Here is a 26,430-nt window from a genome sequence, read left to right on the forward strand (position 1 = left end):
TATGATGCGTGCTCTGATTGGTGGGAAATGACCTTCCTTTGCAGATGGCCAGAACATCATTTTATTACATATTAATCCCATTGTGCTAGAGTGAAGCCAGCCGAAATCCGTTGTTAAGCTGTTTCAGAAATACCCACAGGTCCATGTGGGCCAAGAATCATATGACGTTAAGATGCTCCCTCGGCTTCCTAAACTTTGACCTTCTATGGCTTTACTCTGCACACTGGCAGCAAGAGCCAAAACTTTTCTCCGCTGGGGTGTATTTTGAGCCCTGCGCTGAGGAAGGAGTTTGTTTCTGCAAATTGGCACCCAGCAGGCCGCCGTCCTTTGCCTTTTTAAGAGCAAACCAAAAATAGACCTAAATCTGTTTAACCAGGTGGAAAAGTCTTTGCTTGCAAACGTTGGTCACTTCATTTTTTAATTCCTTCTCTCTACTTTGCTTATAGCCCCCCGAAGATCCAGCTCTTGGGCGTCCCCCAACGGGAGGGAAAGCACCCAGGCCGTCCCGCCAGGCCTGTGGGTTAGAGGTGGAAGAGCCATCCTGATGCTCTGACCAGGGAGTTGAGAACTTGATCGGTTTTCATTTCAGCATAGTTCTTTTTAGCAACCAGAATTGCCCTCCAGAAATAGAAAGGGCCAGCCTCGGCAGTGCCAGTACTTTGAACAGCTCGCAGAAACTGTCCACCTGTAGGTAGTGCAAGGTCCGCAGGGAGATTACCACTTGACAGACTAGAAGGCTGGCGTGCACGGGGCCCGCCTAGACGTGGGGGATCCTGAACCAGTGAGTGGAGACCTCCAGCCGGTGCTGCCAAGACCTGCTCGCCGTGCGGGAAGCGGCCCGTGGAGCCAGGCTCACACACCTTCGTGACTGAAGTTGAGGCTGATGTTATTATTTAACAGTCATTAGTATCATTGATTATCTTTCTCATCTCTGCTAAGCATTGTTAGTTTCCAGTCCCTAACAGCTGAACCTAGGAAATGTGGAACTGATTTTCCCAGTGATAGCTGTGTGGAGTAAAACTCACAACTCAAACTCAGTTCTGTCCCCAGACGATGAAGATGTGCTGGGCCTGGGGACCTTAAGGCCAGACGTGATCTGGTTCTTCTGTGGTCAAGAGGGACCAGGCCCGTGTTTTCTTCTTGCCCGGCTTCCCAGTTACCGTCACCGTTTAAAATAGTCTCGTACCAGCATGTTTTCCTCCTTTGTTTCAAAGACAGCATTTAAAATGTCTTCTTTCTGAAGAGGTCTTAGACTAAATAGGTGAAAAGTGAGTGGATTCAGTCAACGTTTACTGAGCACCTCCTATGACTCCGACACAGTGCTCGACCCGGAAAGAAGTGCAGCCTTTCTTCCTCGTCTTCTCTTCCACAGGGAAAAAAAATGCAGGGATCCTAGAGCTTGATCCGTGATAAAGCAGCTAGGCCAAGGACCCCTTGGCTGGGTCCTCTCAGCCCTTGGGCCTGGACCAGCTAATCAGCTCTGAGGACAGCTGTCAAGAGTTGCAGAACTGAGTTATTCTTCCTACAAGCATTTAACATCTCCCTGTGCCAGACACCATTCTGGGTGCCGGGGGTACGAGATGAAAGGCCTGGCTCCGCAGAGCTGACGTTTAGTGGGGAATTCAGGCAAGATTTTCTGGAAGGCAGAAGGCTTGGCCACGCCAGCTTTGCACGCTGTATCTCCCTCACAGATCACAGCAGGCACGATTATTTGTCTTCACTTCTGCGTAGAAGTAGTCTCGGCTCTCCGGTGAGTTTCGCCCTCCCTTCTGTCTCCTTGCTGGCCACCTTCCCCCTGGCCTCTTACTGTTTCTCAGATTCTTTTCCCAAAGCATTCCTGACAAAGTATTCCTGACAAGAGCAAACACTTATCTTTGGAGTTTTGAGGGCAAAGCCAAAAGTGGCTGCCTCTAGCAGAGAATTTTATGTTTTGTCTTTTTAAAAAAGAATTGCATTCCAGTTCATAACATGCCCACATGCAAGACATTTTAACATAAAAAGAATGCTTTCTTCACCGAAGCCTCGAGTCCAGTTGGCACTCCAGGAAGTAGGGCAGGCACTCCATCCCCACGCCCTGGTGCCCTGGGACCTCGTTGGAGATGCTCAGCCGGGCTTTGTGACCGGGCCTGCCCACAGTGTTTCGTTTCCCTGCTGCAGGCCCCTGGGAGCCGAGGGGAGAGGGGCTCCCGACCCTGGGGCCAGGGCTCTGTAGGCACGCCAGGCCCAGGCGAGCAGGGGGCCTTCGCTGGCACCTGGGCAAGTTCCCTGTGGGTTTCTGTTGGAGGTGGGAGCGCTTGGCTTCCACTCTTGCATTTGTGATGGGGTCTACAGGGAAGTTTTCTCCCCCAGGCCAGATGTTGTCTCTGGAGCAGGCGTAGGGCAATGGATGGAATAGTCGGTAATTATGCAGGGACCCCTGAAAACAGTCTGTCGCACTGATGTTTCTGAGCTCGTTCTGAGCTTTCCTATAGGCGACTGTGCTGCAGTTCCGGTTTTACAGGGCCAAAAAGCATTCCAGCCAAGGGCCCCCAGCAGTATTTTAATGAACTCCATTCCTTGGAACGTTGTGGTGAGCCTTTTCATGCAAACGTTTTGCTCCTTGAATGGACTGCAGCTGTAGTGACTGAAGCAAGGCCGAGGGAGAAAGCAGACCCCGGACTCAGGGTGCTGGACCGGCCCTCTGTTCCCCACCCAGGGTGTCTCTGCGGAGGGCGGTGGCCTTTCACGACCCCAGCCTGTTGCTGAGGCGAGGACTCTGCCACCTGATGGTGATTTATGTCAAGGTGGCGCTAGGCAGCCCTTCTAAACTAGGACTAAATGTCATGATTTGCTTAGAAAGAGGAAATGGGGCTTCCTGGGGGGCCCTCACCCGACCCCCCCCATAGATATGGCCGGAAATTATTTGAAATTCTGATGAGTTCTGTTATATGCAGAATAATAGACCCTCATTTGATCCAGTTAAGGAGGACGTGGATTGCCTCCTGACCATGCGGTCCAGACCTGTTAAAACTTGAAACCGAGTGAATAAAGGAGAAGAGTACAGGGTCATTTGCTTTCTTGTGTGCGTGTGTTCCTCTGGGAGCAGAGGCGGCTTTGCTCCCGGAGACTGTCCTGAGCACTCTAGAACAGTCGAGGCAGATTACCCACTATGGCTGCAGGCTTGAAATTCTCCAGAGCTAGGTAATTTGAAAGTTAGTTGTCTCCCATCCCCTTTAATGTCAGCCACCCAGTAGTATGCTTTTGTTATTTTTCATAGGATATTATAGAGCTCAAAATAAAAATTATTTTTTGTTGGGTCTCAGATTTAGAGTTTGCTTCTCCCCTCTTTTCATTCTTCATAAAATCTTTTTCACTGGATGACATAAGAAAATGAATTGCTTTCATGGAGATCCATCAAATGTCAGAAGCACTGATATATATGGGCTTCGTTATTAATACATTTTATCCATTACCTTGTTTAATCTCCACGGCCGCTCTGTGAAGCGAGTGGCGGGGGGGGTCCCCTTTTGTAGATGAAACTGAGAATGTTCCGGCACCCCATGAGTCCCATACCTGATCCGTGACCGAGAGGAGAGTCTTGTCCGTTGAATTGCTGTCTTTAAAAATGAAAACATTACAGTATGTCATTTCTCATAGTTCCTGCTAGGGCCAGACTGTCTTCTAAGGTGAAACTATAAAAGACATTTGTGATGGGGGCAGGGTAGGCACCGTGGGACTTGTTAGGTACCTCAGGAAAAAAGACGTGTAGAATCTCTCTTCTATCTCTCCTGCTATGAAGAGCTTTCAGAGTTTGATGAGCAAAGGAGCAGCTGTGCCGAGGTGACTACCCCCACCCCCCAAAACACACACACACACACACACACACACACACACACACACACACACACACACACACACACACACACACACACACACACACACGGTGTGCACTGTGTGTGTTGGGGGGTGGCCTGCTCCTTACAAAAGCATGTTGCCCAAACCCAAGTAGTATGTCCCTATCTCTTCTTTCAGTTAATTAAGCCAATCTAAAAATTTTAGGAAAAGCAAGTTCTTGCACTGCAGGATCTAAAGGGATGGGTCAGGAAAGTGAGTGCTTTTAAATCGAATATACCAAAGTCAGCATACACACCAGCATAAACCGGTTAGAATATATAAGGTGCCAGGGGATGGGAGGGCAAGATGCCACTTGTAACAGCAGAACAACATGCCACCTAGGAATAGGCTTCCCACAAGGCAAGTCGGCCAGGCGTGAATAGCCTGCACAGGTCGGAAGTAAGGGCAGAGCGGATGCGGTCCGAGAGCTCAGAAACAGGCCCCGGGGTGTAAGAACTTAGGGTGTATTACAAGTGATGGTCACGGTGCACTGCGAGGAAAGAATTGATTCTTCAATAAAATTGCTGGAACAGCTAATAGTCTTGAAGGAAAACAAGCTGAATATCTATTGCACGGCATGTACTCATACTCCTGATGGATTAAGGAACTAATATTAAACGAACATGAAAGAATCAGAGGGAAAACATCAATAACGTTTGATGTTGAGGTGGGGGGAGGCCTTTATAAGGCATAGAAGCTAATGCCGACGTGATGGCTTTGAAATATGCAAATTTAACTTAAAAGTTTAATCAAAAAAAAGTTAAAAGGCAAAGAACAAACTCTGAAAAATACTTGTAGCCTCTGGCCAAGAATGTATCTCCTTATATCTTCAGAAAACACTTTCTGAGATTGTTGCTGTCATCCGTCCCTACTAGGCGGAAGCAACAGCAGGGGCTTCGGCCACTTGTCCAAGGTCACCAGGTAGTGGTGGAGGAGCCAAGCTGTGAACCCAAGCAGCCCAGGGCCCTCAGCCGCTGTGCGCCATTGCCTCCACTAATGAGAAAAGTAGGAATACTGTGTGGGACAGAGCAAGATGCACAGGGGAGGCCGTGCAAAGGCCTAATCCGCAAACAAAACAAGATAGGCTGGCTGGGAGAGTCTCCTTCACTGCTGACCCCTGTTTCTGCTCAGTGGATGGATTTTATTTCCTCCTGGAGGCAACTTACACTTTTCCCGACTTTCATGAAATTGGTCAGCTCACCTTGGTGAGGAACAAAGACAGCGAACAATTGAGGAAACGTGGCGCATTCTAATTACCTTCTAGGAGCTTCTCCTCCAGCTTGTCATGTTAAAGGTTCTGAGAAGTCCTGCAGTTAGCAAAGGAAAAGGGAGAAAAGAACCCGTTTTCATTTAACTCAGCATTTCTCTAGCTCACTTTCATGAAATCCACTTTGGAAAACACTGGTTTCCTGGAAAGGTTCATAACCTACATATCAGATGACCTGGATTCTAGATCCTTTTGGGCAGTGGTCCTAAGTGTGATGTTTAAATTTTCATAACTGTTTGGTAAAGTGTCATGGAAGGAAACATAGCTTTTCTTGTTGCTTTTTTCAAATAGAGAACTAATTCCTTCAATAGGAGAGAGAACACGCTGCGTACATTAAGCAAGTCTTATTGGAAGCCAGGAGGCCTGGGTTGTGGCCTTGGGTGCCACCAGCTTGCTCTGTGACCAGCAGGTCTCTCTGGGTCTCCGGCTCCTCCTCTGTGAAGTGAGGGCCGGATGGTCTCAGGCTCAGAATCTGAGTTCTGTTGCCTAGCACTAAAAGAACATCACCATGGATACCCTTGTGTCGATGTCACTACTTTCAGGATCCCCTTTTGCTGGCAGAAGAGGCATCTATTTCCCTTGGGTCTGTGAGAACATAACCTGCCCCGAAGGGTAACTCTGGGGAGAAAGGCGAGCAGGTGGGGCCCCTGGCACACACCCCTCCCCTGCCCCTCCGGTCAGACAGAGCGAGGCGGACCCGACTTGAATCCCTCCTCGGCCGCCTTCCAGCTTTGAGAGGCAGGTCACCTCGCCTCCCAGAGTTGCCTCCAGCACACAAGGTTGGCATAAGAAACCTGCGTTCCCGGGGCAGTTGTGAGGGCTTGGGAGTGCGTATGAAGTGCTAACGTGTGCAGGAAAGACAGGTGCTTAAAAAAATGCTCACTTATGCTTTTACTACCTTCACTGGCTTACTAGAACCTGTTTGCTAACCCCCGGGTTCTGCCTGCCTGGGGGCTGTGCCCTGACGTTCTGAGCAGCCTTCCTGGCTCTTTTCACCGGTGGGCACAGCCCCGGCTTTGACTTGCGTGTGGGTGGGGTGTTATGACCCAGCGCACGAGTGTAAGGACTTGATTGGTTTCACCTGGAAGGGAGGCGGTGACAGGACCCTCCACCGAGGCATTTTAGATGGGCTTGAACACCCGCCGCTCCCTCACCCGCCACCTTTCCTGAGTTCTCAAGTTGGGATCCCTACACAGAAAGCTGGGAAACGCCATTGCCCGGCACCCCAAAGCCACCCCAGAGCCAGTGGAGCGGGCCAGAGTCAGACTGTGGCTGACGGGCTTCGTGACTAGTAACAAGGCCCGTCATTCCACAGAGGTGGGGGTAATCTGAGAGCACACTTCTTGGTCTGCCCTGGAGGGGCGTGGGCTCCCTGGATGGTGTGGGTCTCTTCCACTCCCCTTGCTCATTGCTTGGGCGGCCACTCTTCTCACTGCTCCAGGTAGTTGGATGGTCTTACGAGGTGGAGAGGGGTTTTAAGGTTGATCTCAATGTCCAAGGACAAGCCAGCTGACATTGTCACCTCCCAGGTCATTTGACCTCATGACCTTCACTCCAGCCATCCAGGGGTGCCACCCAGGTACCCACCTGTATATCATCCCGTACAGGCCAGCTGCGAGCTCTGAGTCCCCAGGATCCCTTTCTCTATTATCCAGTGTCGTGCTTTCTCATGCCTTCACTTGCATTCACTTTACGCTTGCACCTTGTCAAGACTGCTCATTTCTTGTCCCTGGCTTGAACCCCCGTCTCTAATTTTTATCCTCCTCCTCCCTGCTGCCAGTGTAACCCCCAGGCACCCCTTTTCTCCAGCTGGAGAACCCCCAAGTCCACACCTGAGGGTCTTTCACAGTCAACTGGCAGTGCTCCTCTATTCCATGGTTTTTGTTCCCTCTTGAGCCTCTCCTGAGTCTGCTTCTCGTGGTGGGGAAGATATTTTAGCATCTCACCTGCTCTTGCCTGTTCATACCCCCGATGCATGTGCTACCAGCCAAGGAGTGGAAGTTTGGGGGGTGGGCTGGAAGCAGAGTGCCCGTTTATTTTGCACTCTCCTTCGAAACAGATTGGTTATTTAATGGTTCCCTTCTCCCCGTCCCCCCCTCTCCCCCTTACCCCGCCATTTGCCAGGTTAAAGCAGCCTATTTTTGTATACTTGGAGATCAAGCTTCTGTAAAATTCTTGGTTAGGTGTTTTTAGGGCAACTCTTAGTCTGAGACCGGGTGGCCGACATGTCTGCTAAGGAGCAGTGGGATGTGATTCAGTTGAACGCCTTGCAGTCTGAAGCCCCAGCCAAACTCCGCTCTCATCTTCATCACATCTTAGCTGTGTGTCCTCGGAGCCTTGACTTCCCCGTCTAGGAGGTGGTGGGCCTGACGACCCTGACCTCGAAAACTAGAGATCGTGTATGTAAAGCTTTAGCATAGTACCTGGCTTAGAGGGGCTGCACGGAGTTCTGAGGTCGCACCAGATTTGCACAAGTGCAGTGTGGTCAGTGTGCAAATGAATAAAAACCGTGCTGGTCTCCTGGCTTTAATTGATAACCATCAGATGCCAGAGACTGTTCTAGACGCTTTATACATTTACCACGAGGTTAGTCTTCTATAGCCCCATTTTACAGATGAAGAAACTGAGAAACTTAATGAGTTGGTCAGAGCCTCACAGCTGATTAGTAAGTAGCAGCGTCAGGGTCCCCAGGCCCATCCAGTCAGAATCCTGCCCTTCTCCTGCCTGCTGGCTCTGCCCACAGCTCCCCCAGGAACAGCTTTCTCCTTGTCACTGCAGGTCACCAGCGGATGGCTGGCTCTGAATGCAGATATTGTCACAGTAATTAGCACCAGCAAGACGCTGTTCAGTCTTCAATAGAGAGTAGCTTTCCCCTTCCCACCTTGAAAGGGCGTCCTGTTCGGGCGTCCGTGGTTTAAGCCGAGATCCTGACGGAGACGGAAGCATCCACGGTAATGCTCACATGGTCCCCACCTCCAGGCAGCGGCTGCCACCACCCAGCGGCACCACCGTCACTTTTTGTTGTTGTTGTTGGGGGATTGGAGGCGGGGGAGGCTTCCCATTGCTCGCATAAAGGAGTAAGAGCTTCTGAAAAGGTGCAGGGGTGAGGGATGATTCCGCCCTCCTCCATTTTTGGGTCAGTGGCCCTCATCAGGCCGGACACTTTTTATTCATTAGTCGGACGTTTCACGCTTGCCCCTTTGCCACATCTGTTGCTGCCTTCCTGGGCCCATCGCACTCACAATTAAGGTTGATTAGAGACCCTGTCAATCACAACATGCACAGAACCTGCCTGTGAGAGGCCTCACGAAGGGGCCGTCCAGCCTGTGGCCCCCCTTTGTACACGATTACCGACCAAACTCTGGATGTTTGGTGAGCAGAAGAGGTATGAATGGCACTTGTGACACTCCAGACTTTCGGGTCCTAGCGGGCCTGTTACCTTCTATGTAATCGAAACCTTCAAGCTAAGAGCAGAATTGATGTTAGAGATGGTGGTGGTAGGAGTTAGGTCAGATGGAGGCTTTGGAACAAGTATTTGACAGCAGGCTACTCAGAGGAGAGATTCGAAGCCAAATACAGAAGAGATTTAATTATCGTTAATCTCCCTGTCCCCTCTTTCTGGAATGTACAGGCACACTTAATTACTGTTGACTGGAAGCTAAAATAACACTCTGGGTTCAGAACAGAACCCTTCAGGAGATTTGCCCCAGGCTGGAAATGATTATCCTTCACACGAGTGGGTTTTCCTCTCTTTCTGACTGTGTGTCGAAAGCAGTTGGGAGTAGGGATGTGCACCAGGCGATGTAAGTTGCTCACCTACTACTGCCTCCCCAGCATTTTCCTCCCTGTTTCACTGAGCTTCCTGTTTCTCAGCACTGTGTGTTAGGGAAGCCACATCTCCAAGTTGTGTCACGCAGCAGGGGTTGGCTTCGAGCACTTCCTGTTGATGGTGTGCTGTAATTTTGTATTATTAGCACCCAAGGGCCCTCTGGATTGGAAACACCTGTGGGATGTAAGCATGCACCTCCGTATCTCCAGACCCTGCGCAGTGCCTGGCCATGTCGTCGATGCTAAATAAATATTAGTTAACCATCCAATAAACCCACCCACCCCGAACTCTGCGAGGGGAGGGGGCATATTATGCTTCCTATGCTGCGTCATCTGAGGCGGAGAGATGCAGGGAGACAAAGATGCTGTGAAGCTGAGACGTAACGCAGGAGACCTCAGCCCCGCATGCCCAGGGCTGGTGGCCCTGGCAGGTGGCAGTACTCGGAAAGGCGGTAAATCATCTTGAGTCTTTAAGACCACGGGAGTCTGAGTTAGCGGCCTCTGGGTGTGCCCTGAATTATCCAGGTGACCTTGAGTAGGCGACTTCAGTTCTCTGTGCCTCAGTTTCCTCGTTTATACAAGGAAGCGAATGATGACTTTACCTCGTTCTCAAAGAGGGCAGCTGTGAGGACTGAGTAGCGTGGCTCAGGGGCTTGGGGCGGTGTCGGGTTGCAAGTGAGCGCTCAGTGTCAGTGCTAACTGCTGTGACAACGAAAAAGAAGATGCTGGCCAGCTCTCCTTGTGGCCTTGATGACAGCAGGTAGTGAGTGGAGAAGTTCAGTGACAGAGCAGCTTGAATCTTGGCCTTGCCCATTAGAGCTCAGCTGTCCTTTTAAGGAGTGTGCCCCTTGTCAGGGTGGTCTGCTTTCCCCCTGGGCCCGGTCGCTGGGTGAGTGCTTTCTGATCAGGCTCTAGGAGATGCAGCCGGCTCCCCGCCGGGAAGGGGGCAGTGAGGCGGGCTCAGGCCTCCTCAGTCTTAACGCCAGTACCTCTAGTGCTTCACCTCGTGGGTCTCGACAGTGAAGGCGTTAGTAAGCAGGCGTGTGACGGCTGGGGGTCCAGGAGAGAGGCAGGCCCCAGCGGCGTTGGGTGCGGCTCAGACGGTTGGAGACCAAGGGAGACATGGTTCCATGTGCCCAAAGTGGTCACTTGGAAAGAGCGCGGCCCACCCCCATCCAGCCTGTCGGCGGAAGGTGTGTTTATCCTCATGTTAGAGCAGTCCAGTGAACACTCTCTTGCTGCTACCCCACCCTAGATCACTGGCTGCCCCTGCCAGCCTCTGGACCTCCGTGCCTATAGCCCCCACCTGCCCCAGCTCGCTTTCTGCAGCCAGAGTAGCCATTGCCCACGTGGTGCCGGTCATGACCCTCCGCGGCCCTTCACGGCTCCGCAGTGTCATCAGGGCCGAGCCCAGACAGCGGTCTGGGTTTGAGAACTCTTGATCGGGCCCCGTCCACCCCTCCTGCCTTCCCCACGACCCCTCTGCTCCAGCCATACTGACTTGCTCTAGGGTCTCCCAGAGGCCCCATGGCCTGTCTCGTTGGGTCTTTGTCCGTGCCATCCCCTTTACTGGGAACACATCTCACACCCACCCTACTTGTCTGGCAGCCCTCCGCTTGGGCCCCACTCCCCGCCCCCTCCCACCTCATCACCCGGCCACGGCGCTCACCTTTACTCTCGGCAGGAATGGCTTAATTATAGGAGTCTGCCGCTGCCCACTCAGCTTTCTGAGGGCAGGGATCTCATGTCTGCTCTGTTCACCTTTGTATCTCCAGTGTGTGGCACGTGATGGACACTCAGGGAAGGCTTGTTGGAGCCCCTGCTGAGTGCTAGGGCCTGAGCCAAAGCCCTGGGGTCAGAGTGATAAGTGCAATGAGATTTGTCTTCAGAGCACGCACAGTCCTGGGCGGGAGGGGGAGTAGATACCCAGGTGGATCCACTACAAGGATTCCCATGAGAGGAGCACAGAGTTCTGTGGAAGCACCACCGAGGGGCACCAGGGAAGGCTCCTCGGAGTAGGTGGAGCCTGAGACAGCCTCACAGGGCGCTAGGAAGGGAACCAGCCAGGCCAAGACTGAGCAGGGACAGTGTGTTTCCGTCCCGATCACAGCCCGTGAACCGATGCCTGATGAGCCGTGGGCACTGGCTCAGGCCTTGTGGATCCCTTGCCAAAAAGCAGGTGACGGGCGCACACTCCAGTTGTGCTGAGGATCAGCTGTTGGTTGCTGCTCAGACTTTCTAGGTGGATGAGGGAGGGGACGGAGATCAATTGACTACCTGTAATTTCAAGATTAGGGCTGGGAAATGGGCCTTTTTCTTAGGTTACTCCACGTGCCCGTCTGCCTCTGGAAAAGCCCACCTCAGTCCTCTCCTGGGAAGCAGTGAGCTTGCTGGCCAAGTGCTTTATGGAGCTGCCAGTGCCACCGGCCTTATCTTGTCTGATCTCACAGAGACCTGGAACTTTCTGACTCCGATCCAGTCAGGCGTTCTGTCAAGTCCGGGCGCCTCCTTTGCAGCTCTGGTCAGTAACAGCTGCTGCCCCTGAGGGAACCCAAAGTAAACTCCTGACTTTCCGTTTTTCCTGAACTCTTAGATTTTGGTGGTGGAGAGGGGTGCAAAGTCTGTGCCTTTGTTCCTGATCCTTGTTACCCTTATAATTTAAGATTTGGTAACTCTTCTTGTGACTGCTGGGAATCCTCACACAGGGTATCCTCCAAAGTAGAATTTAATTACCTGTGCCCCAGCGCTGCATTGAATGTCACCATGTCCCAAAAGAAGAGTATCAGTGCGGGTGTCGGCTATTTGGGGAAAACCATTGTTTCTGCTCCTGCCCCTTGGGAGTCCGAGTGTTCCATTTGGATGAGCAGGGGATATCATTTTTCCATTTTATTACAGATCATTTGCCCAAGTGCAGGATATTTAAGTCCACTGGAAATACTTGCGAGAGTGCTCTATAATACATGCAGAAATACAGTCCCTAGGTCTGGGCGGGGGGTGGGGGGTGCCCAGGGGTTAGTTTTCCCTTGAATCATGTTTTTGCCTTAAAAGTCCTTGACAGAAGAGCTTTCTTGCGTGCTGTCTGTGGGAAACACCCTTAGGAAGGAGAAAATCCAGCCTGTCTTCTCCCACGGCCCGGTGGTCCTCTTCTGTTGCTTTAAGGGATCACTGGGACCACTGAAAGGTGGCAGGGGACAAGACCACGTGCTTCCTTCTGGGTGAGAGTGTCAAGCAAATTGGAACTTGTTGATTACCCCATTGCTTTCCACATTCTTCCCATTCCGGAGACCACGGGGAGATTTGCCTATGCTCCACAGGCTTTGCAAATCTTTCCCTAATTAAAGGGCCTCCCAGCTGCGTGCATAGCTCTTCTGCCTCAAATCTCTGCCCTTTGGTGTTTGTGTTTAAAATTCCATCTTTCCGAAATGTTTGCCACTCAGCAAGTTCTCCTTGAAAGCCCCCACTCTTGTTTGAGGGAAGTTTTTTCCTTTTTGGCTTTTATTCTGCCTCTGTACAGGAAATTTAAGTCTCTTTGGAATTGCGTGCACAGATGCTCTTTGGTTATTTGTTGTCGTTAACCTCGTTGTCTGTATCTCACCACGGCACTGGGAGGTGGCAGCGGGTGCTGCTGGTGGCCATGCTGTTGTAACTTCTAGGTGGATGAGGACAAAAGAGCTTCTTCCTCCCATGCTTCTGTTTAATGGGAGCCGTGCTGCAAGGCCAGGGAAGTACTTCAGAAGGAATCTGACCTAGGTGAGGATCGGGATGTGTTAGCAGGAGGCTAAGCTCTCCCCAGGTGAAGAAGATACCTGGTCCTTGTCAGCTGGAGCCAGAGGCACAATTCATCAGAAATGCACAAAGACCCCTTCCTTGGCCTTGCCCTGATAGAATTCTCCAGTAGGAGGTCTGCCTAGCGCCTGCATTTCAGGAACTGTATGGCATCCTGTTGCTGGGGGGCTCAGAGAGCAGAGTTTTATGAAATGCTCGGAGAGCTTCCATGAAGAGGTCTCTCTCTAAGTTAGATCCTGCCCTCTGGTTGATGAGAAATATGATACAAGTGAGTTGGAGAAAGATTCCACTTCCCAGGACCAGAAGAGGCAGAAAGCATTTCCTTTCTGAGGGCCGTCAGGAAGCCCTGTGCAGGCTGGCAGGCACTGGCCCTGGAGGAGGAGTGCCCAGGTCACACCCTTAGAGCGCGTCTAGTTTGGGAGACAGATTTAAACCCTTGAGCAGAGCGTGGCACACTCGGCCTGCTTTCCCCAACCTTTGCAGTCGGCCGAGAACAGGGTCCGTGAGGAGCAGCTGCGGGTCCTGCCGGCTCTGGGTTGAGGCCACCCAGCAGGAGCCTCAGACCAGTGAAGGGGACACTCAAGTTGATAAAGGTCTGTGCCATGGGGAGCAGGAAAAGCTGGGCTTCCCTTTGGGGAATAGGATTGGGGCAGGGGCCTCTGGGGGCAGGAGAGCACTCCTGGAAGAGAGAAGGGGGGTTGGTAATTTGGGTTTTACAAATAGAGGACTTTCCTAAGAATTTTAAATTTGAACTGGAGTTCAGGGGAGAAGCGCATGCAGTCACAAGCTTTTTTCTTCTTCCCCTGTCGTGGGTCATTCACGCCTGTGCATCTTGGAGACAGGCCCAGGGCTTAGTCAGTTTGGGGTCTCACCAAGTACCTTGCTCAGTAGACATTTTGTTTTAGGAAGAACGTCACAAGCTTTTTTTTTTAGAATGTCACAAACTTTTGATGAGTTCATACAGCCATATCCTGGATGGTCGTAGAGATGATAAGTAAATAAACTAAGTTTTGCGCTATGAAACTTTGTAGGATCTTAACACTGAAATGAACCTTACTGGTCATCTAGTCTAGTGGTTTTCAGACATTTTAAAAATTCGTGGAGCCCTCTTTTCAAACTAAATCTTTTTTTTAATAAAGTTTTTTTTTTTTTGGCTGCGTTGTGTCTTCGTTGCTGCGTGCAGGCTTTCTCTAGTTGCGGCGAGCGGGGGCTACTCTTTGTTGCAGTGCGTGAGCTTCTCACTGCAGTGGCTTCTCTTGTTGCGGAGCATGGGCTTTAGGTGCGCGGACTTCAGTAGTTGTGGCACGTGAGCTCAGTAGTTGTGGCTTGCGGGCTCTAGAGCGCAGGCTGAGTATTTGTGGCGCACGGGCTTAGTTGCTCCGCGGCATGTGGGATCTTCCCGGACCAGGGCTCGAACCCGTGTTCCCTGCATTGGCAGGTGGATTCTTAATCACTGTGCCACCAGGGAAGCCCCAAATTAAATCTTATAGCAAACTTGAATGGATCGTGTTGGGCCCAGACTTCCCCTCTTACTCTTTTACCACCTTGAGCCCCACCAAGTGCCTCTCCTCTGCCTTGGAGAACCATGACATCCATCTTGTTCAGTTTGGGTCCATTTTATTTTATTTTTTTTAAAGATTTTTTTGTTGTGGACCATTTTTTTTTTTAATAGATCTTTATTGGAGTATAATTGCTTCACAGTACTGTGTCAGTTTCTGTTGCACAACAAAGCGAATCAGCCATATGCATACACATGTCCCCATATCCCCTCCCTCTTGAGCCTCCCTCCCCTCCTCCCTATCCCACCCCTCTAGGTCGTCGCAAAGCACCGAGCTGATCTCCCTGTGCTATGCTGCTGCTTCCCACCAGCCAACTACTTTGCATTCAGTAGTGTATATATGTCGATGCTACTCTCACTTCACCCCAGCTTCCCCCTCCCACCCCGTTTCCTCAAGTCCATTTTCTGTGTCTCCTTCTTTATTCCTGCCCGGCAACTAGGTTCATCAGTACCATTTTGTTGTGTTTTTTTTTGGACTCCATATATATGCGTTAGCATACGGTATTTGTTTTTCTCTTTCTGACTTACTTCACTCTGTATGACAGACTCTAGGTACATCCACCTCACTACAAATAACTCAATTTCGTTTCTTTTTATGGCTGAGTAATATTCCATTGCATATATGTGCCACATCTTTATCCATTCATCTGTTGATGGGCATTTAGGCTGGTTCCGTGTCCTGGCTATTGTAAATAGTGCTGCAGTGAACATTGTGGTACGTGTCTCTTTTTGAATTATGGTTTTCTCAAGGTATATGCCCAGTAGTGGGACTGCTGGGTCGTATGGTAGTTCTATTTTTAGTTTTTTAAGGAACCGCCATACTGTTTTCCATAGTGGTTGTATCAATTTACATTCTGCTGTGGACCATTTTTAAAGTCTTTATTGAATTCTTTACAATAATTGCTTCTGTTTTGTGTTTTGGTTTTTTGACCCCGAGGCATGTGGGATCTTAGCTCCCCGACCAAGGATCGAACCCACACCCCATGCATTGGAAGGCTAAGTCTTAACCACTGGACCACCGGGGAAGTCCCTGGTCCATTTTATTTTTTTATTTTAATGTTTTTTAAAATTTATTTATTTATTTATTTATTTATTTTTGGCTGTGTTGGGTCTTCGTTTCTGTGCGAGGGCTTTCTCTAGTTGCGGCGAGCGGGGGCCACTCTTCATCGCGGTGCGCGGGCCTCTCACTATCGCGGCCTCTCTTGTTGCGGAGCACAGGCTCCAGACGCGCAGGCTCAGTAGTTGTGGCTCACGGGCCTAGTTGCTCCGCGGCACGTGGGATCTTCCCAGACCAGGGCTCGAACCCGTGTCCCCTGCATTGGCAGGCAGATTCTCAACCACTGCGCCACCAGGGAAGCCCCCTGGTCCATTTTAGAGATGAGGAAACTGAGGACCAGGGCAGCTACGGCTCATCTGGTGATCTAGCCCCACTTCACTGAAGACCCACCTCTGGCTTCCAGGCTGGTGATGCATCCCTACCATGTGCTGCATTAATTTATTCTCATTTAGAAAGCTCTGGGTTGTAAGGGTCAATAACCAGATAGATACAAGAGTGAAGAGAAAGATAACCCTGCCCCTGGTTCCTGATGCCCGGGGTCACTTTTTACTAACCTAAAACTTAGGTCATGTAACATATTCTTATCTGCTGGAAACCCCAATTAATTTTTTTGTATTTGCATTGAACTTACAGTTCCCTGGAATATGCCTATGCTCTCTGCCTAGAATATTCTCTCAATTCACCTTTTTTTTTTATTATATGCAATAGAGATAAAATTGTGATTATGTAGATACAATTCACGTACTATAAAATTCACCCTTTTAAAACGTGCAGGGGCTTTTCAGCATCTTCACAGAGTTGTGTGGCCGTCAGTGTTCAGCGTTCCACGCTGCACTCCTTTGACCAGATGGGCACTCCTGCCTCTCAGTCCCGCCGGCTTCTCTGTGACCTCTTCTGCCACAGACGTGCTTCAGTTTTTATAACTGAGCTCAGATGTTAGCTCCTCAAGACATGTACCCCGGCCTCCCCTGCTCCTCTTCCCCTCCAGAGAAGCTCTGGGCAACCCCCCTCGTTTCCATAGCATCCAGTACTTCCCCGGTCCAGAGCACAGAGCACGCTGGGGCTTCACTTGTGCCCCGCTCTCTCCTATGAGACTTTGAGGATGGGGACACTGTATTTAATCCTTCATACGTTAGGTAGATTTTATCTGGAGGATTTGGGTTTTACTTCCTAATGAGCCAAAGTGGAGAAACAGAGGAGCTCTTGATCCGGGAAGACACAGACAGCGAAGGGGAGACATCCATTACTCCTGAGCAGATCTGACTGTTTCCCCAATAGGAAGAGTTGCAGATTTTTCTTTGGCCGTGCGTGGTCATTTTCTCTGGCTGACTTGGTGAAGTTAAAACAAAACCTTCATGAGACATCCATCCAGTGGAAAGAATCCAGTGTGAAACGTTGTGGCCAGCCAGCCAGGATGATTTTTGTGCTACGGCGGAAAGAAAAGCCACCAACTTGCTCTGGGTATCCCTCACATAACGTGGCACATCCGTGCTGGCCCCCACCCCCGCTCAGACACACGTGCTCGCACGGCGTGAGCGGTTCCACTTGAAGGGGAGCGGCGGCATCACTGGGTTCTGGTGGACTGTTGCGCTGTCTGGGTTGTTTACAAGTCTGTGGTCTTGAGAGTTTGGAGAGAACGTATGGTGGAAGGAACCAGGACTGTGGCATGTGACTCAGTGGTTGCGTGGCTCTGAGCCTCGGCTGCTGCCTCACAAGGTCCTTGGCCTCCCCGGGTGGCCCTGAGGAGTCCTGGGGTGGGATTGCATGGGTTTCCTTGAATTCTGGCTCTGCCACCTGCGACCTGTGTGACCTCAGCCAAGTTATTATACTGAACCTCCCTGTGCCTCAGTGTCCTCATCTGTAAATTATGAGAACTCGGCATAAATTGGGATAACAGTAGCACCACTGCTTCGTACAGGGTTGCCATGATGATAAAATGAGGACGTGTGTTCCGTGCTTAGAAGAGTGTCTCATGCATAGCAGGCACTTAAAAAAAAAAAAAATCTTTGCTGTTGTTAGGATCATTGCTTTAATAATACTAATAACACTAAAACGGTAATACTAAAACAGATGGACCCTCTGTCCGGCCCGTGAAGTTACATTGTCTTTGCAGAAAGACCATGTGATAAGCGAGTTGTTTTAATGTATTTTTCCCTGGTCTTTTTCCCAGAAAGATTTGAGGTGATTTGTAAGAATGCACCCAATGCAATAATGCTTTAACACAGCCTGAGAAAGCAGGACCGCAGGCCGTTCGGGAAGAGATCTACACTCTGTCCACACATGCCTTCCTCGCACAGGGGAGGCTATGGGCCCAGCTTCAGGAGGCGCCTGTGTGGAGTGTGAGGGGCAAGGGCCGGCCCCACAGGTCCTCGCAAGGTGGTGGTCCACACCCCAGGGAAGGTGCAGGAGCTCAAGTCTGCATCCGCCTTGGGAGGCCCTTGGTCACAGTGATGCGGTGCCGCCCCAGGTCATCACCCTCTCACTGTCGCCCCCACCCACCCACCCAGCTGATCCCTAGTCCAGCTCTAGGAGAGGTGCTGAAGAACACTGGGGGGCGCTTCCCGCTGAGACAAGACATGGGCTTCAAAAGATCAGAGCTCCACCTGAGTGGCCCTCCTTTTCCACAATTCAACCACGGTCCCACCGGCATTTAGGAAGCCCAGCCAGCCTTACGCTAGGCCCAGGGCCGTCCAGACATCTCATCCCTGCCCTGAGGAAAGACACCCCATCCCGAATCCGTGCGGCCTGGGACCCAGTCTCATACAGAGCGGCAGGGGTGTGGCCCATAGATGAGGGGCATTGCCTTCGCTAAGGAAGCCTTGGGCATGCGTAGAAGAGGACCTTGAAGGATAACTGGGGGTCACTAGGTAGCACCGGGAGAAGGACAGGCGATCCTGGTGGAGAGACTGTCAGGATTTCGGCTGGAGGGGTGGCTGAGGGGCTCGCGGGAGAGGTGGGGCTGCGGCGGGAGGCTGGGCCCAGGCCAGGTCGGGGAGCTTCCCGCCCGCGGCCGTCCAGGCCGAGGCAGTTGGCTGCCCCGTGTGCAGCAGCTCCTGAAACCAGCCTGGTGGCTGTGCGAAGCCCTCAGGAGCCAGTGCACGTAACTTAGACCCAGTGAGTTTTCTGCCTCTGGCTTCTTAAAGGTGCTTGTGTATCGTGCCCTATCCCTCGGGGGCCAGCCCTTCATTAAGAGGAGTGGGTGGGGGCTTCCCTGGTGGCGCAGTGGTTGAGAATCTGCCTGCCAATGCAGGGTACGTGGGTTCGAGCCCTGGTCTGGGAAGATCCCACATGCCGCGGAGCAACTAGGTCCGTGAGCCACAACTACTGAGCCTGCGCGTCTGGAGCCTGTGCTCCGCAACAAGGGAGGCCGCGATAGTGAGAGGCCCGCGCACCGCGATGAAGAGTGGCCCCCGCTCGCCGCAAGTGGAGAAAGCCCTCGCACAGAAACGAAGACCCAACACAGCCAAAAAATAAATAAATATAAATAAATAAATAAATTTATTTAAAAAAAAAAAAAAAAAGAGGAGTGGGTGGCTTAGAAGGACCCCAGCTTCTCTCAGCGCAGACACAGGTGATGCGGTCGCTCCCGGCCAGGGAACAGTTAATTTAATTAGGCTCCAAGCACCTGGTTCGTCCCCTTCCGGAAGCTTAGGGTTACACGTGGACAACAGGAGCCTTGTGTGTGCCCCTGGATGACCCACATGTAGTGATTTCAATTTCCCCTTTCAGTTTGTCTTCTCTTTGTCCTGCCCCCTCCTGACCCTTCTTCAGAAAAGGCTTCTGGCTTCTTACTCCAGCCTGCAAGCTTCTAGAAGGCAAAGCTTTGGGGTATGTATGAATGGCTGAAACCCAGCCCAGGAAGTTTGCCTTTGTTTATTATTTATCTCTGGGGTGGTTTGGGGCACCTGCCTAAGAAAAGAGCGGCGGGAGGCTTATTGTTTCTTGAGACAGCTCTTTGTTGTTAATGGCACATGAAAAATTGATTTCTAGGCAGAATAAAACGTGTTGATCAGAAACGATTTCCTAATGTTGGCAGCTTCCCATGTGTTAGACCCTCAGCGATGAGACCCGGCTGGCAGTGTGTGACTCTCAGGAGCCCGTGCCAGTGGCCCGAATCGGAGGGGCACGGTTCGCACACGTTATGATGTTGCCAGAATTGGGAGATTGCTTCCTACACTTGTCGTGGACATTTAACAGTGTTCTCCTTAAAAGCGCATTTTATAATTCGCAATCTTCAAGTGAAGGAAGCGGTCTGAACTTGTACTTAAAGAATATTGTTCTCAGAGTCCAATGATAGCTTAATTAGAAGAGAGGCCGGATCTGAAACACGAGGAGGGCCGGCGGCCCTGGGGTCAGGCTGTGCTGGGTGGTGGCGCTGGCAGTGGCGCGGGCCCCTGCCCACAGCGCAGGAGTCGGGGCGGGCGGGCAGGGACCGTGCAGACCCCGAGTTCCCCCCGATTCTCTTCCTTTTTCACCCCCTCTCCTCGGGGCCCCACTGGAAGGGGGAGTGGGAGCGGGAGCCCCTCGCCTTGCCGGCCCAGCGGGGCCTGTGCTCTGGAATCGCTGGGTCAGAGTCTGGAACTCAGAGTCCAGTTCTGCCCTGCCCCCACCTAGCCGCCTGTGTGAGGCGCTTCCCTGCACTTGGGTTTTCCCGTCCGCACGGTGGGGAGGGTGGGGTCCTGCAGGGTGAGCAAGGTCCCCTGGGCTCCCCCTCTGCTTCCTCAGGCAAACCCTCTGAGTGGGTTTACAGGGCGGGGTGAGGTGTCCCCAGTGCGGGGCACCCACACTCGGAGAGGCGTTACATCAGTTCACTTGGAAACTCTGCTTCCAGGGCCCAAGGTGTTTCTGGTGACAACTAAGGTCCTGGTAACAGAGCTGCCGCTGGGCTGGGACTTCCCTGGTGGTCCATTGGCTAAGACTTCGTGCTCCCAGTGCAGGGGGCCCGGGTTCCGTCCCTGGTCAGGGAACTAGATCCCCCATGCCACAACTAAAGATCCCACATGATGCAACTAAAGATCCCGCATGCCGCAACTAAAGATCCTGCACGCCGCAACTAAGACCCGGCACAGCCAAATAAATAAATATTTAAAAAAAAAAAAAAAAAGTTGCTGCTGGGCAATCGTGGGGAGGACTTTGTTTCCTCCACCCTGATCAGGGGGGTGGGGCTTGGGGGGGTGTCCCTCATCTCCCATAGGCTCCGGAGGCCGCCTGGGCCCACGTTCACGGATGGGTCCTCAAGTGCATCCTTCTTAAACCTGGGAGTCTGGGGAGGAGGTGGGAGGGAGGCTTTAAGAAGTTTTATGAAAAACAGTTTGCCGGGGCTTGCCATCACATTTAAAGGGACCCACAGGCACTGCTCCACCTGGCCGAGGACTCCAGCGCACAGATGCTTCTCTCTTCTACTCTCCTCGGGGTGGGGGCGGGGGTGGGGGCGGGGGGAGCCTGGGGCCGGCTCTTCAGTCCCATCACAGTGCCTCTCCTTTCCTCCACTCACGTGTCAGCTCCGTCCACCTCCTAGACCACCGAATCCCTGCAGTCCCCCTCCCATCCCCATCAGGTCCGCGTCACAGCCCTCGCCACTCTCAGGATGGCTCCTCGTGCCTTGTCTGTTTCCAGCGACTGGAGCGTGCTTTGGGAGAGCAGGGCCGTGCCCGTGCATCTTGTCTGCCGCTGAATCCATGGCAGATGCCTGGGGTGGGCACTCAGGATCTACTGAGGTAGGTGTTGTAGCCCCCAGTTCTGAGGTTTAGGAAGGTTACACTCAGCCAGAAAGTGGCAGACCAAGGATTCGAACTTGTGTTTGATTTTGAGTTTGGTGTTTTCCAGAATGCCACCCTGTAGGTTGTATTTCTGACACAGGCATGTGTGTCATTGAAAGCACTCTCCTTATTTTCTTTTTTAATTTTTATTAGAGAAAAGCGGGGAAGGTTTGGGGCCTTGGAAAAAATAAAAGGAACAGATTGTAAGCAGAGACCTCTGCTGGCCACGGGGAGGGAGCCCTGGCATCCTGATACTTTGCTGTCTGCTGGGAAGTGGGGCCAGCCAGCACTCTGCCCAGCCATGGTTTCAACAACGTTACTCATCTGAGTGTGCGACCCAGCGAACACGGTCTGTTTTCGATTCTTATCTCTCTGGTGGCGGGCTCTCAGCCAGCGGGCAGATCAAAAGACGGAATGTGTTCATTTGGCCATTTTTTTAAAAAACCGAGGTACAAGGGTGCATTTCTTAAAGACGAGGGCGCCGTGGATTAGATTATCCATGGAGTTGAACTGGTCTGGCTTTTGTGCTTTTTTAAGGGTTCATCTCAAGTTTCTTTTTCTGGTTGAACAATTTTTTTCAACATTAATAACTAATGGAGAAGGGGAAGAGGCAAAGTAGAACCATATGGCGGCCCAAACACAAACCTCACTTGTGGCCGGAAACTTCTGATTTGTATCTCTTTTCATGTGATAAGCTGTTGGGCTAGATAGTAGAAAAGGATTCAGTTTGAGGCAACAGCAAGAGTGAATGTAATTTTTATTTAGTTATTTTGTATAGCTTTTTAAAAAATTTATTTATCTGGCTGCGTCGGGTCTTCGTTGCGTCGTGTGGGATCTTTAGTTGTGGTGTGCGGGACCTTTAGTTGCGGCATATGAACTCTTAGCTGCAGCATGCAGGATCTAGTTCCCCGACCAGGGATCGAACCCGGGCCCCCAGCATTGGGAGTGCAGAGTCTTAGCCACTGGACCACCAGGGAAGTGGAAGTCCCTGTAATTTTTATTTTTTTAACCCAGATATACTGTATGTCACATGTCTTTTCTTAGACATTGGCTAGTAGCTGTGTGACTTGGGGCAAGTTACTTCTCTAAGGCCCTATTTTGCCACCACCACCCCCCCCCTTTATTTATTTGGCCGCACCATGCGGCATGTGGGATCTTAGTTCCCCGACCAGAGATTGAACCCGTGTCCCCTGCAGTGGAAGCGCGGAGCCCTAACCACTGGACCGCCAGGGAATTCCCTCGCCCTTCTTTAAAATAGGGACAGTAATCATATCTATATGCAGGGCTGTTTTGAGGATTAAAGGAGGCGATGCAGGCTCTTTTCTCCCTGGCTGCTTGAAGATCAGCCACCATCATGCCATCATGAACAACACAGTAACTATCCGGACCAGGAAGTTCATGACCACCCAACTACTTCAGCGGGAACAAGTGGTCACTGATGTCCTTCATCCTGGGAAGGCAACAGTACCTAAGACAGAAATTTGGGGAACACTAGCCAAAATGTACAAGACCACACCAAACGTCATCTTTGTGTTTAGGTTCAGAACCCATTTTGGTGATGGCAAGACAACTGGCCTTGGCATGATTTACGATTCCTTGGGTCACGCGAAGAAGGATGAGCCCAAACACAGGCTTGCAAGACATGGCCTGTACGAGAAGACCTCAAGAAAGCAGCGAAAGGAACGCACGAGCAGAATAAAGACGGTCATGGGGACTGCAAAGGCCAGTTTGGTGCTGGCAAAAAGAAGTCAGCTGGAGATTGGACAGCAGAAGGAGTAAAGATTCTGCGGTGTTTGTGCAGATTTTTCGTGAGAATTAATAAACTAAGGCCTTTTACATGAAAAAATTAATAAATAAAAAAATCAAGGCGGCGACGCAGGTAGAGTTTACGTAGTGCAGCGCCTGGCACCCCCGCCCCCTCCTGGTGTCCGTCTCTTTATTCTCGGTATCGTTAAGGGGTCACCTGAGGCAGTAGCTCGTCGCGTGCTAGCCTCTCTCCTGCCTTCTACCTTCTGGATTTTTTCCTCTCCCTGCCCTACTTCGCTTTATTCCTGTTTCACCCGATCTTTCCTGTGGCCCCGTGGGCGCTCGTCAGCCAGGTGGGGGTGCCGGTGGTGAAGGGCGAGGCGGTTCCTGCTCCCTGGGGTGTGGCCACAGAGTGGCAGTGGAGAGACCGACGGAGGCATGAACTTCACCACCAGAACAATGACGGGAACGCTGTCTTGGCCAATGCAACGTTGTTTATTATTCCACGTCACTTGGAATTAGGTTTAAATCCCCCCAACAGCTTGGATTGGTCTGACACCTTTGGTGTTAAATGAGCATTCCTTACAAAGGCTGTTAAGCAGGTCAGATGGGCAGTTTGGACAGAAACCGTCCAGCCCTCGGGTGGTCTACACCAACCACATGTTCTCGCCAGAGGCCCTCCTTGGGTCCCGAGGCAGCAGAGCCTATGACACTCACACCCTGAAGTGAACTCCCGGCTTTGTTTGGACCTGTCCTTTCATTTAAATTGCTGTGCAAACTTGTGATCCATGAGACTTAATGTGATTTCTTTCACTGTTCCAAGCATTTGACATGACTAGGAGGTGGGGTGGGGTTGGGTCTGTACTGTGACCCTAAATCATAGGATTGATACCCACTTACACCAACACGCCGGAGCACCCACCAGTGTACGAGTCACTGGCCTGGGTCTGGAGGACCGGCCTCCGCGGGCACCGAGTCAGCGCTCAGTGAAGAGTGTTAAGTCTCGAGGAAGGAGTAACCTGATAGTTGAGGCCAGTGTTAGAACAGCCGTCCCCAGAGCATTTAGGATTCAGTTGATACCATCGTCACTGCAGGAATTCCAGAGAAGGTGACATCTTGATAAGGAAGTTGGAGTTACGGCTGGGCCCTGAAGGGTGGTAGGGTTTAAGACTATATGGGGATAGGTTGCCAGATTTAACAAACAATATATGTCGTGTGTAAACTGGAGACATACTAAAACATTATTCATTATGTGTCTGAAATACAAATTTAACTGGCCAATGCATTATTTTATCCAGCAGCCCTAAGTGGAGAGGATTTTTAAGTGGAAGAACGCATGTGCAAACTCGCATGTCTAGAAGCACTGAGTAGGACAGTGTGGTGGTTTGAGAGGGTTCAGGCAGAAGTGCAGGGGTGGGAAGGGGTGGGATGGGGTGGGAGTGAGACGAGTTGGTGGTGGTGCCAGATCATGACTAATGCACCCTTGGCAGCTGCTCTGGTACGAATCTGCGAGCACACCGTGTAGTCCACACTTCTCGTTCCACATGACGACAATGATGTTATTTTTACAGAGCATTTTATCTTTGATCAAAGAAACAGGACTGGTGGAGGGAAACAGAATACAAGGATATGGCCCAACTTGGGAGTTTATCCAAAAGGCGAAAATTGTACCTGCTGGGGTGGAGAATCATCCAGCCATATCACAACCAGGTGCTTTTCGTGGTGGGGCAAGTCATCCGTCATTCATGAGCTCTCTGTGTTTTTCTGTGCACAGCCGTAGCTTTGTGAGTTACAGTTCAGATGTATGTTTTCCTTAGGTTGGTTAGAACCTGGCCGTAGATCTTGAAAAGTCCAGGCACAGATCTTCAAGGGTGGCTGGATCTGGGCGCTCAGGTACTATCTCCACGGCCCTGCAGTGCTCAGAAATGCAGGGAGGTACTCTCCCGATGCCTGCTGCAGCCCAGGCCCTGCACCCCCAACCCAGCTGCCCTGGCAGAAAGGAGGTGAGCCGTGTGTCCCTCCATCGCCCCTGGAGAAGACTCTTCCTTGCATATGCCAGGGGCTGAGGCCCTGTCGTTGCCCATGGCTGGTGGTGGAGTAGAGATCAGCCTTGCCCAACCATATGGAGTGAGGAGCTTTGTGACCAGAAGAACAGGAAAGGAGGCTGGGCAGGCAACAGGAGTGGCCATTGATGACAGCTGGTAACACGGATCAACCCCTTGCGCTGCTGCCTTAATCTGCGTTGTCTGTGCTTCGAAGGACATGCGTTACAAAGTGGGGTGTGGAGGGGGGGTGGAGTCCCTCCTGCTCCTTTATGCTGGCCTTGAAAGTACCCAGATCTACTTGGACAGGTAGGGAGGGCTGGATCCCATTTTGTAGAAAAGTGGCTGCCACATTTTTTGATTTCACAGGCCAGAGACATTTAAAAGAGAAGAGGAGGAATAGGTCACTGGTTGTGAACCTTTAGAACAAAAACAAAACCTATCGTTTCATCAAGTTACAGACACCTTAACAAAAACAACCCAAAAAGGGGGCATTCTCAAAGGATGAATACGTTTAACCATACGAAGAACCTAATAGTGTCTTGATTAGAGGCTTTCTTTACCTGAATTATTTGCACTGAAGCAGTGAGGCTTTTACAGTGGCCCAGCAGCCATCTGTGTCTGATGCAACTGACCTGCTGTGTTTCCCAGATGAACAACCTCGGGCCCAGCCCAGGTCTCCGTGGCTAGTTAACAGCTGAGCAGGGGCTCGAACCCAGGTCTCTGAGTTCTCAGTCTCGCACTGCCGCTGTGCTCCTTGGGGTCATATAGTAACACAGACGCCAGGACTTTCACTAAAACTCCCGCTCTGTCTGTCTGCTGCTCTGGAACCACATCACAGGTCATATTCCTGGTTGGAGCCACGGTGAAATTGTCATTGGTATCCATCAAAGTTTAGTTCTTTTTTTTTTTTTTTTTTTTTTTTTTTTTGTAAGAAATTCACGTTCTTTTATTTATTTATTTATTTATTTATGACTGTGTTGGGTCTTAGTTTCTGTGTGAGGGCTTTCTCTAGTTGTGGCAAGTGGGGACCACTCTTCATCGCGGTGCGCGGGCCTCTCACCATCGCGGCCTCTCTTGTTGCGGAGCACAGGCTCCAGACGCGCAGGCTCAGTAATTGTGGCTCACGGGCCTAGTTGATCCGCGGCATGTGGGATCTTCCCAGACCAGGGCTCGAACCCGTGTCCCCTGCATTGGCAGGCAGATTCTCAACCACTGCGCCACCAGGGAAGCCCAAAAGTTTAGTTCTTGACTACACACTCTTTGGGTGAAGATCCTTGCTACACACCAATTTATTAAGTTAAAAATAAAGCCGATTGGCATTTGGGAGGCTCCGTGTTGTAAAACTCCTTCCTTCCTCCTTCCCACATACGTCAAGCACTTGCTCTGTGTCAGGCACTGCCCTGGGCACTGAGGATTCAGCGGTGAACAGGATCAAAGCCCTCGCCCTGGTAAAACCTACGTTCTAGGGAGAGAGACATGACCACAAATAATTAAAAAATCATTTCAGTTAG

General features: G+C 51.2%; 2 protein-coding genes across 3 annotated transcripts in view; both read left to right on the plus strand.

Annotated features, from left to right (window-relative positions):
- The window catches only part of CAPZB (capping actin protein of muscle Z-line subunit beta), a 137,762-nt gene that overhangs the window by 66,523 nt on the left and 44,809 nt on the right, over positions 1-26,430 (plus strand). The window lies entirely within an intron of this gene.
- LOC309633887 (small ribosomal subunit protein eS24-like) lies at positions 20,847-25,813 on the plus strand. Its single transcript, XM_082403196.1, has 2 exons — positions 20,847-21,086; positions 22,412-25,813. The coding sequence occupies exons 1-2, from the start codon at positions 21,055-21,057 to the stop codon at positions 22,905-22,907; spliced, it is 528 nt and encodes a 175-aa protein (XP_082259322.1). The 5' UTR covers positions 20,847-21,054; the 3' UTR covers positions 22,908-25,813.

The sequence above is a fragment of the Balaenoptera borealis genome (assembly GCF_965194805.1).
Source record: "Balaenoptera borealis genome assembly, chromosome: 1".
Taxonomy (NCBI): Eukaryota; Metazoa; Chordata; class Mammalia; order Artiodactyla; family Balaenopteridae; genus Balaenoptera; species Balaenoptera borealis.

What these genes read in the sequence shown, in the direction of transcription:
- LOC309633887 (XM_082403196.1), top strand. Translation starts at nt 21,055, where the DNA reads ATGCCTGGGGTGGGCACTCAGGATCTACTGAG. An exon ending in GGCACTCAGGATCTACTGAG is followed by an intron (nt 21,087 to 22,411) that starts GTAGGTGTTGTA and finishes ATCTATATGCAG; the next exon opens with GGCTGTTTTGAGGATTAAAG.